The 12,091-nt window shown below is 43.8% G+C and overlaps 1 protein-coding gene across 1 annotated transcript in view; it reads right to left on the bottom strand.

Annotated features, from left to right (window-relative positions):
• Positions 1-511: 511 nt before the first annotated feature.
• Positions 512-12,091, bottom strand: part of LOC147623967 (rho GTPase-activating protein 7-like) — a 104,107-nt gene continuing 92,527 nt past the window's right edge. The window contains exons 18-24 of the mRNA XM_086820836.1: positions 7,559-7,672; positions 7,248-7,417; positions 6,578-6,629; positions 1,182-1,259; positions 1,034-1,106; positions 844-989; positions 512-762 (exon numbers count right to left, since the gene is read on the bottom strand). Coding sequence (XP_086676962.1) covers positions 559-762; positions 844-989; positions 1,034-1,106; positions 1,182-1,259; positions 6,578-6,629; positions 7,248-7,417; positions 7,559-7,672 — 837 coding nt within the window. The 3' untranslated portion in view covers positions 512-558. The remainder of the gene's footprint in view (positions 763-843; positions 990-1,033; positions 1,107-1,181; positions 1,260-6,577; positions 6,630-7,247; positions 7,418-7,558; positions 7,673-12,091) is intronic.

The following is a 12,091-nucleotide window of genomic DNA, read 5'->3' as shown; positions in this document are numbered from 1 at the left end:
ATTTTAATTAGCATTTATTATTTGTTTACGGTAGAAAGTGAATCATCAAATGATCCAAGAGTTAAGATTTGTTTCTGCAATCTTTTAAAAAAAAAGGATTTGGTATAGATATGTTTTTATTAGCATTTATTGCTTATAAAGTATAGGTATTGTTTACATTGTTTTATGTACTCTCCACTCTCTCTCTCTCTCTCTCTCTCTCTCTTTTTTACAGAGGCAGGCTCCTTATAATAAAATTCTTCTTGTTCACTCATAAAGGACTCTCCATCCAGTCCATAAAAAGAATTTTCCATTGCTTAAAATTTGAAAAGCTTTGTTTGTTACAAGGCCAGTTTGAGTCCTTTTCGAAATATCGAGCTGGACTACTGATAAACAAAGGGAATTTGCCCTCTTAGATTATGGCATCTGTTTACTATAATCAATTCATCGCACATTTTATACATTGGGTTCTGTTCCATTCTACAGAATAGGAACAGTGCACAATGCCTATGACCTGAAAAGATATGGAAGAAAAAAAAACAGGACCATGTTGAATGTATAGACCAAAGTAGGCATACATCATGTCGGGCGTGTCCATGGCGGTGATGAATACGTTAAATCATGGCCAGTCACAAGACGGGGAGTGAAACTTGAATCTAGATTCTGAAGCTGTTCCACCAATTGGGATCGCCTTTCTTTGAAGAAGTCGAGCCTTGTTGTGAGCTCCGTGAGAGCGGATGATGCAACTTCTTGACGTTGATACATAGCAGCTGTGTTTGACATCTGCCATGCATGAAAAGCTTGTATCAGCACCCCTGATTGATCATCATGAAAGTAAGAACAAGGAGGTATAACAACGGATACCTCTACATCTGTGAAGTTTCTCTTCACACTCTGCACCTCCTCACTCAAGGGAACATCACTTGTGCAAGAAGGCATCACTTCTGCTCGTCCAGAATCAGATTTGCTTGATGTCTCATGCCTCCGCCTCCATGCAAACTGCTTCCCACCTGCTAGGGGTGCAGCTGGAGGCCGTGATTTGTCCAGTCACTACCAGCGGTCAAGTCTTGTTGAGCAGCCTGCCTCCGCAAATTCATACCTCTTGCTCTCTCGGCTTTCAGAGCCTCCTGTATGCCAAAAAAACGGATTTTTGTATTGTAGATAAACTCCTAATGCAGATCCGGAAAAAAAATAAAAAGAACCTTGGCCTCCTCTAAAGCATTCCGCTGTTGTGTCACCATCTGCTCCAAGGCAGATGCATGATCATGTCTGTTCTGAACCTGTAAAGTCACAACAGAAAAGTTATCTGGCACGTAGGAAGAATATTGGAGATGGGAAAGTAGGCTTGTCTACCCGCAAAAAGGGCAATTTAACAAGCAGTAATATTCATCAGAGGAAAAATCATTTGCTGGTTACTTGCACTTTGCACCACATAATTAAAGTTAATCGATCAGCATGTGCCATTCATGGGGAAGATATCTCGAAATACAACTAGGTACTTCGCAGCACATTACAGCTAATGGGCACTCCCAGCCATCAGAAACCAAGGAAAACTCCCGTTCGAACTATATACCTAGATGAATCCAGGAGCATGCCCAAATTCACCTTTTAGGAACATGCTTGTTATATACTCATGGTAGTCAACTCACAAGACTATATAACTATCAACTCCATTATGCATAGTATGGACTAGATACTACGACATCCCCACTAATGTCATCAATGCCCAATAGTGGGTGTAGATCTCTGTATCAAGCTAAGCTCTCACACACGCACTCCACACACACACACACATAATAGCATATATTCACACAAAGCCCTTCGTACTGAGTTTCTGTCAAACCTCCAGAGATGTAGGGCAGACTCAGCCATAATGAAGCCTAGCACTAAGGGAAGTAGCAAATAAAAAGAATTAGTACAACAAATAAGTAGTTGATAGGGTAAATGCACCGCTAAAGATAGAAAGAATAAGCACAATATCAACTGTTCAAAAATTTGTGTAATTTTCAAAATTTCCCTTCTCTCCAAACCCTACCTTATGAAAGACACCAAAAAGCCATGCGAAACCATGATTGAGCAATACCAGAGAGCTTTCTCTCTCTCCGACCATCTAGTAGTTAAGATTGACTCCAGAAGAAACAGAATGTGCTCGTGTTCCTTGAATGCTATACTAAAGTTGTCACATGCACTCTGCACTGTAGTGCATAGTGACAAGTTGGCTCATCATCAGTGCATCAATAGGAACCCTTTTTAGGATATGATTTTGTCGTATGCCGTGGCCCCATTGTAGGCCCCAATCCGGGACATGTCAAGCACGAGCTACGTGGGTCTTTCCTCAACCATAGCGGCTCAGTCCAATCAGTCCTGTCCCTTAAACCACTTGAAGAGATTCATTCATGCATGTAGAAGTCAGTCTAGAAGCCTTAGGGTTTGCATCAGGTCATGGTATGCATTTTGCACAGCATCATGTGCATGTAGCCTTTCCTTAGCATTTTAACTTTTGCATAAGCATATAAATCATTGCCAAGCATTCAATGCATAAGCATATAAATCATTGCCAAGCATTCAATCCATTGCCTAGCATTGATTACCATTGCATTGCATAGCCTTTAGCCACTTTGCACCCTCTAGATCCAATCGGCTGCCTTATGGACCAGTCGGCAGCATAAAAAGCATATAAACAAGCACATAAAGCATATATTCCAAGTCGGGTGTAAAAAGGGGCCAGCCAACCTGCTCATAACAACCGACAAGTCCCTTTTGCCTATATATATGAAGCGCTTGTTCATTCTTGCATAGATCATCTCCCATGCTGAAATCACCTCTCTCTCTCTCGCTCTCTCTCTCTGCTCCTCTCTTGCAGAAAACGCAGCCACATTCATCATCCCTTCTCTTGCAGAAAACACAGCCCTTCATCGTGGAACGAGGAGCTTAGATCTCAGCCCAGATTTACAGCCTTTCTCAGCCCCTTTGCTGGTTGCTTTTGGTGAAGAAAATGCAGCATCAGCTTGCATAACCAGCCATCTATCTCATGCATAATCAGCCCCTCACAGCCTTACGACAGTCCCAAACCAGCCCCCTTCTCTTAGCCTCAGTTTGCAGCCCTCCTACAAACCTGCATCGGCTTCGAATCAGGTCCTTTTTGGTGCTTCTACAGCAGTGTGCAGTCAGCCCCATCGTTTAGTCTTTCGGAGGTCTTGCATTCGGGTCTTCCTCAGTCCACAGTCAGCCAATCTCTTCAAGGTAATAAAGTAAATACTCTAGCAATAGGAGGAGGCCCTTTAGTGGGTAATTGGGACCCCATACTGTGTACAGATCTCTCTCTCTCTCTCTCTCTCAACCTCGTAAAGTTTGGAGTGATAAGGCGGATTGCTAAAGATTCACAAAACTCAGGATACAGAAGGCGGTGTGAGACTTTGTGTCACAGGATCCTTTCATCTACGCATAATTTTGTTTCATGTTACAAAAGTAAAACTTGTCAATCAACTCTTGGATTAAAAAGCACTTCTGTTTTGGATTAGAAGAGGTGCATGGTTCAGAATCCAGATTCCATCATTCCAAAGAATCTGGCTGTAGCTAAGTGAGGTAGATCAGCTTTATATTTTGCGGCACAGCTACTCTCAACAATTTTTTTCCAAGCAAAGATCCTTCTATTAGTACAAAAAGAAATGTACACGCGCTGACTACGACGCTCTCATGAGATAAGGGATACAATGTAGCAAAAGGTCGAGGTGGCTCCCTCCATAGTTGACCAGGGGCGTGCACTGGAGGTTTATGTTGCCAAACAACTTCATCATCACCTCATGCCAGAAACAGCAGCCCAGTGCTACTGTATCGGTTCCAAGTTACCTGCGGAACACTTCAACAGGTGAAACGCTTCAGCCTACCCTGAAGCGTGTTGATGAGGTCCATCCAGATAGAGCGGATGGTCTTCGCCAGCACTGTGACCGTGTCCTCAATAACCTCGCTGCACTTGCCACATGTGCCAAGCTTCGATGCTGTCAATAAGGTCCACGGTTGGTCTGTGTGGGTCTCAGGGGTCCAAGGTACCACTCGGACTACGGTAACTATGGTGGCAGTGATCCGAAAACAGCGAGCTAGTTCACGAGGCCCTCTCAGCCATCTCCTCTGAAGGAATGCCAGACCATGGCTCTGTGGCCCATGCAACAGTTTCCCCAAGTGATCATCTTGAAGGTTCCAAGGAGGGAAGTGAGGTGCTTGGTCTGCCACCAAGAGGCTGTCTTAGCTGCTGCTCATCAAAAAGGGGGTTAAATAAGACATGCTGACTCATCCCTGCCAAGTCAGCATCTTGCCCTGTTGGGCTGCTAAGGATAAAAGTACATACTTTATGGAAAAGCACTCTACTACTAAAAACATACAATGTCCATAAAGTGATCTTTTCTTTATCATTTGAAAACTCACAACCTTTGAGCTCTTCACGTTGATGACCTGTAGTGCCCCTTCAGAATCGTCGCACACTCGGTCTCAGCACCACACCTTCCAAAGCACCCGGCTTCTTCACGACTGCACAAATGCCATGATGATCACCATCCTGACCACGATGCTCCTCTCTCAATGCTTCGCGCACTCCAGGCTGGCGTTCTTCTCTGCTGCCCGGCTCTTCAACCAGTCAAGCCCCACAGAGCACGCACACGCACACACACTTGACTGCATGTGCTACAACTCCAATTTAAGCCACACATACAGAGTTGCAAGCTCTCACACAGCACATCATGGCGCACTCAGACACAATGGAAGATACACACACACACACAGATGGCAGAGGAGAGACGATTTTTCAAGGCCCTCTGGCCATTTATCATAATAAATGGTAGATGATTACGTTGCTGTAGCCTCTGCTGCGTTCTCTCCACTCCTCTAATTGCCTTGTAGAGATCTCCGTCTCTCTCTACTCCCGATACAGATTCCTCTGCTGCGCTCTCTACCATCCTCAGACCTCTGAATCTCCCTACTCCTTTATTTCTATTACATTAATTAATTCATGGGACTCAATGCAGGACTTTCTCCATCAAGGCCATGAAGTCAAACTCAACCCTGGTGTATTGTTCCCGAGAAATTGAACATTGGTAATCCATCTCCGCTCACCGACCCACAGAGCCCGGCTCTTCAATCAATTGAGCCCCACAGAGCACACACACTTGACTGTATGTGCTACAACCCACTCCCAAGATCAAGCATCTCTCTCAATTTAAGGCGCGCACACACACAGTTGCAAACTCTCACACAGCACATCATGGTGCACTCAGACAAAATGGAAGATATACACACACACACAAACAGATGGCGGAGGAGAGATGATTTTTCAAGGCCCTCTGGCCATTTATCATAATAAAGATAGATGATTACATTGCTGCAGACTCTGCTGCGTTCTCTCCACTCCTCTAATTTCCTTCTAGAGATCTCCGTCTCTCTCTACTCCTGATACAGAGTCCTCTTCTGCGCTCTCTACCATCCTGAGACCTCTGAATCTCCCTACTCCTTTATTTCTATTACATTAATTAATTCATGGGACTCGATGCAAGACTTTCTCCATCAGGGTCATGAAGTCAAACTCAACCCTGGTGTATTGTTCGCGAGAAATTGAACATTGGTAATCCATCTCCACTCACCGACCAGAGCACCTTGCACAAGGTCTCAAGTTTGTTTTCCTGAGGGCCTGCTGCCAACTATCTTTCAACCGAAGGCTTCCATACAAGCCACTGAAGTAGATAAGAGCACAGGTCTGCTTCTGGAAAACGACATTTGAGGGCCGTCTTGGATGGGGATGGGGTACATGGGGTGGCTCCCATGGAGTTGTCCGAAGCAGGGGAGACAGAAATTGCTGGTGAAGAACAAGCCATGTCCAGGGGCAGCTAAGAAAGAAGAGGCACACCAAACAAAAAGAGGGGGGAAGGAGGAGCACAAAGGTAAAGGGGGGCAGAGGACAAGACTACAGGGGGGATGAAGCAGTCCAAAAAGGTGTGTGTGTGTGTGGGGGGGGGGGGGGGGGGAGGTGTGGGCAGTGCAGAGGGACAGGGGAGATGACGAGGGAAGTAAGGCGCTGACAGGGGGGGCTGTGCACAAAAGAGTGGTTACTGCAGACCGACCATGGTTATAAGAGGTCAGTCTTGTCTTCTTTCAAACATGCAGCAGCAACACATGGAAGCAAATGTACAAGGGCAGGTCGTGTCTGTACCAAAGGTCATTTGACAGGCACAGTTTGCGCTTTACTACTTGCTGAGGCTCCTGCTTGCATGTCCAGCACCGTTGAAAGTGATGACTTCTTGAGATAATACCAGTACGGGTTGGTGTGTAAATTGCGAGTTGTTTGATTGCTTTTGAATTTTGAATTAATGTTTATTACTCGAATTAAGCAGGTCAGCCCTAAGGTCAACAGTTCAGTTGAAGAATGGCTAATGATTGCTATTTTATCAGCTGATCAGGTGGTACTAAGGGCAGTGGTTCATAGGTGTTACAAAGAGAAGGTAATACTATCGTTGCTAACAAAACTAATCTACCTTTAAAAACAAGCACATCAGATGCAAAATGGAGAATCCATCATGAACTTCTCACAACGAAGCAAGCAACTTGGGCATACCTCCTTATTACGCTGGCTTTCATGGTAGCAAAGCTCCAGTTGAAGAGCATTCCTTCATGACAAAGCAACAATACTAAGTCAATTAGAAGTCCAATAGTAGCCCCATCAAAACAGTGAATTCTACATGATTTTCCTTCTTCGCTACTTAAGACAAAAGGCAAAATGCTTCCATAATGCTAATAAAGTAAATGTCATTTAAACCCAATATGTGCTCTCCATTGACATGAATCTTGCAAAAACAAAAGCCTTATATGCAAGTTTTTAGAATGTAGCCAAGTTAACTCACCAAATCAGAATAAAAGACCCACACGAGAATTTTTTCAATGGTCCCGCAACCGCCGCCCCCGCCCCCGCCCCCCCCCCACCCCCCCCCCCAAAAAAAAGAAGAAAAAAAAGCTAGAGATCCTGCTAATTAGTCAGAATTCCTGCCTCTCCCCAAGCTTCAACTCCCTATTTTGAGGGTTAGGGGAAGACTCTACGCCTGCCGCAACCGGCGGAATACAACCGTCGTATGAGGTGTCCATCGGATGCAGCAAGCTGGGATTGAGCCCGAGACCTCGTGGTCAAGGTTCAATCAACTACCAACTCAATTACAGGCCGCATAATATTCAAAAATTTGGCAAATTTAAATCAATTTTTAGTGCTAAGCAGTACATTTAAGATCACTCACTGTTGGCTATGGAGTTCCTTAACTCGCTGATATCGCTCATGTATCTCTGGCATTGGGCTTCCATGCTGCTGGCGTTGACGACTTAACTGTGTATGAAGCTCGGCTACTCTTTGCTTTAGTCTGGCTACATCTGCTTCTGCAACTGCTATCTCCTCAAACTCAACCCGTGTCTAATCTAATCACAAAACGGCAGTATTGTTTTAACAAAAACATCTAATTTGTGACCCTAAATGCTGTTGATTGCTTAATCCTTATATTTCATCTTCGTTTTCTACAAAAGCTTATGAAGTAGACAATATCCGTAGAAAGACCTTCGAGTCAAGATTGTGTGTCAAGGGGAACTGAGAAGTCGACATGGTCAACCCAATCTCTAAGGCGGCTCGCAGTTCTCTCTCCGCTTGCAACTGTTCCTGTAGCCTCGAAACCTTCACAGTATCCAATAAAACGTGTCAGCACCTAAATCTACAACCACGTAAGCACACACCCACCTTGTTTTATTGGCTACCTCCGCCACTCATAAGTCCTGCTTTTCTTTATAACTAAAGGTAGTGCCAGCACTCTGCTATAGCGCATGGTTCCCTGGTCATAGAGAGAACCAAATTGGACACAAAATCATTAACTTTTTCTAAGGCTTGCTGATACCTAGATTGAAACAAGATTGCTGATACCTGTTCATCAACAGGTGCAAATGAAACATAGCAACTAATTAACATACAAACAACACAGATCCACCGCTTGAACTCATTGGGAATCATAAGATAAATCTTAATATTTCAGCTTCTCTCCAAGCTCGACCCATATTTTTTAGGGGTTTGGGGGAGCAGCAGAGTCCAATATACGGTTCTTGAGGTTTGAGCACATATCAGGCACCTGCAATAGGAGCTGCGAAGTCTCCACGAGCTGAGAGCCTGCCACCCACCCACCCACCCCAACACCACGACCCCGCGTTCCCCCCCTGGTCCCTGCACCTCTCCCCCTTTCTGTCACCTGCTCCCCTAGGCCCACCCCCAGTGCATTTCCTTCCTCCCCCATTTTGCTTTCCTAGCCTTGTTCTATTACCCCCACACCACCCCCCTCCCCAGCACAGCGAAATTCATGAGGTGAAGATGCTTCTTAACCAGAAGTGTGAAATGAAAGATTTAGGTGAGCTGTGATACGTCCTAGGTAAAGAGGTGATTAGATCACGTGATGGGATTTGGCTTTTATAGAGGCAGTATGCTTTAGACATAGTATGGAATGGTAAGCCACTGGCCTTAGGCCCAAGATCCTCCTGTAGTTACCGTTTCTCACCACCCGTAAGCGCCTTTTTATCCACCCGTAGGCAATGCCGCCGAGGAAGCACCTTGTGGGATTTTGAACCCAGAACCTCCAAGTCCTAGATAAACACCTTTACCACTTCAGCTATCAACTCATTGGGCTGTGACTCTGTGATTTGCTTACCTTCCCCCACCCCCCCACCCCCCCACCCCGGGCGCCGCGGGAAAAACCATTTTCCCCTTTTCTGTGTTTTTTCTCTGCACCCCCCTTTTTTTGCTTGCTTCTGCTTTCTCCTCTCTAGCCACCGCCGCCGTCGCCTCTTGTTTTCTCTCCACTCTCTAGACACACACACACACACACATGAATGTATACATGTATGCATGTATGTGTATGTAAATATATATATATATATATATATATATATATATATATATATATATATATATATATATATATATATATATATATATATATATATATGTATGTATGTATGTATGTATGTATGTATGTATGTATGTATGGATACTGTAGCATTATATGGTAGTGATGTGTGTGAACACACTTAGGACCACCGGGGCCCTTTTCCCCTTCACTAGGAGGTTTTTTTCCCCGTGCGTATGTACACCCTCTTATCTACTCATTTTGGGGTGTGTACTTATCTTTTGTATCTGGCACACATTTGTTCATTTTAATCTAGTGAGTTTATGTGCTCTCAAGCTTCTCTATCTTGTGTGTGTGCATTTTGTAACCCTAACCCTAATTCCAACAATTAGTATCAAAGCTAGCTTCCTTGACACTTGATCTAGTAGTCTGCCTCCCTCCTCACGACCTTGTTTTTATGTCTCCGATTGAGATACCCTCTTAGGACAAGAAGGTATATACTGTAGTATGTTGTATACGAAGTGGGTCCACGGCGCGATTCGGACGCGTTTCGAGCACGTTTTGGAAATCTCAAGGTTTCTGCAGACGTTCTGGAGAGAGATCATTTTGGATTGATTCTGGTCGATTTTGGATTTTTGGGCTGTGTAGCGACAAAGATTTGGTGTGCAGCAACATCTACAGTGTCTTCAACAACATCGACCATTATACTTTCGTCAGTAACACTCTATTCTGTACTCTGTGTTATTTTTCATACACTTTGCAGGTGATTCAGTCAGTTGTTGGCAGCCATCCAGGGTTGCATTCAGTGAATACTGAGTACTTGCAGTGTGTTGAAAGATTTTGCATTTGGTAGAAAGTCATGGCTGGTAATAGTGATGTATTTAACATGTTGTTTGCTGAGGACAAACTTGATGGGACTAACTACCCATTGTGGTCCTATATGATGAGGCATGTACTGGTTGCTAAAGGCCTTTGGAATGTGGTCACCGGTAGTGAAACTCATCCTATTTCACAACTACCAGTGCAACAAGTGCTGCAGGTACACCTGCAGCAGAATCTGATACAGATGTGGCTCCTCCACATGCACCACCAATACCTCCCAGTTCTACTCAAACGAGATGGGATGGAAGAGATACACAGGCACATACATTGCTTGCACTTTCTGTGAAACGAAGCATTATTCCTTATATTCGGTCATGTAAGACTTCAAAATAGGCATGGGATGCACTTGTTGCATTATACCAGGTGCGCAATGAAGTATGTGTTGCATATCTACACAAACAGTTGGAGTCTGAGCACATGAATGAGGGAGACTCAATGGACAGCTTCTTGACCAAGATCAAAGATTTTAAGGAGCAGCTTGCTAGTATGAATAAGATATATCCTGATAGTACATTGGTGCCCACAGTTCTCAATGCATTGCCGGATTCTTATCAGAGTTTTGCCTCTACTCTTAGACTTATGATGAAGGAAAATTCAAATGCCCTTACATTTGATAAGCTGATTTCAATACTCTTGTAAGAAGAGTAGTCTAGGAAAAACATATCTGTTATGCAAGTTGGTGACCAAGCTTTTATTGCCAATCAAAAAGGCAAAGGTAAAGCTTCTTCACATGGTGACTATAAGCCAAAATTAGAATTCTCAGGTAAAGATGCAGAGAAAGAAGCCGATAAGCCTAAAAAGAAGGACTAGTGTCACTATTGCAAGAAACCAGGGCACTACATAAATGAGTGCAAGAAAAGGCTAGAGGAAGAAAAAAAGAAAGAATCGGGCATGGTTGTGACTGATGCATCTGCACCAAGTGCAGAGAAGAAGGAATCTGCAAGTTTTGCTCAAGATGATTGGGCATGGACAATACATTGCAGTTATGACCCTTCTGTTCATGATGTATGCATGTCAGTGGACAGAATCCGATTCTTGGTACTTTGACAATGGTGCTAGTAAGCACATTACTCCACAAAAAAATTTGTTCTCATCTCTGGAATCTGTCCCAAGTGCACGAACCGTCACATGTGCAAATGGTTCCTCATATTCTATCAAAGCAGTTGGTAGAGTTGTGGTCACTGCTATAAATGGGGACGCATTTACTCTTTCTAAAGTTTTATATGTGCCAAGCATTAAGAAGAACTTGCTGTCAGTTTCAGCCTTAGCCTTGTCAAGCTTAACGATGAAATTTGTGGATGACAGATGACAGATGTACAGTTCAAGATAGAAATGATGATTAGTCTATCATTGCCTCAGGTACCTTGTTTCATGGCCTATTCAAGATGGATGTATTTGAGAAGTTGCAGCAGAATGCTTGCTCGGTCTCTATGACTCGTGCTATGAGTGATGCAGAATTATGGCATATACACGATTTGGCCATCTGAATTATGGTAGTTTGTTGCGACTTCAAAAGCATGATATGGTGTCTAAGTTGCCAACTCTTGAGACCCCAACTAGACATGTATGTGAGGGGTGTATTCTTGGTAAAATGCATCGAGCATCATTTCCAAAGGATGGATCTGTGAGAGCTATTAAGAAATTACAGCTATACATAGTGATGTATGTGGTCCTATGAGGACACCATCTATTGAGAGATATCTCTACTTCGTCACTTTTATTGATAATTACTCTAGATATAGCTGGGTGTATCCACTAAAGCAAAAATCAGAGGTTTTTATGTGATTTAGGCACTTCGTATCCATGGTTGAAAATGCATGTGAATGTAAAGTTGGCACCCTTCGTTCAGATCAAGGGAGGGAGCATATTTTCAAGGAATTTCATGCATATATGGCTAGAAAAAGCAGAAGGCAGCAATGTACAGTGCCATACACACCTCAACAAAATGGTGTGGCTGAGAGGAAGAACAGGTCTCTCATGGAGATGGCACGATGTATAGTGAAAGCCCAAGATTTACCTCATGGTTTTTGGTTAGAGGAAACTATGTGCGTAAACCATGTGTTGAGTGAACAAATGTCCTACCAAGGCCTTGCAATCTAAAACTCCTTATGAAGCTTGGCATGGCAGGAAGCTTTCTGTGGCTCATTTGCGTGTTTTTGGATGTCTTGCTTATGCTCTCTGCCTAAGCAACAACGCAGTAAGTTCGATGATAAGGCAGTTAAATTTATGGGACACAGTTCAGAAAGCAAGGGATATAGACTCTACCATCCGGCCTCAAAGCGGATCTTGGTAAGTAGCGATGTTGTCTTTGTTAAAAACTCATT

Source organism: Cibotium barometz, chromosome 26 (assembly GCF_041138505.1).
Source record: "Cibotium barometz isolate CiBa-2024 chromosome 26, ASM4113850v1, whole genome shotgun sequence".
Taxonomy (NCBI): domain Eukaryota; kingdom Viridiplantae; phylum Streptophyta; class Polypodiopsida; order Cyatheales; family Cibotiaceae; genus Cibotium; species Cibotium barometz.
The sequence above is the reverse complement of the archived record's forward strand: the minus strand, read 5'-3'. Positions and strand labels throughout refer to the sequence as shown.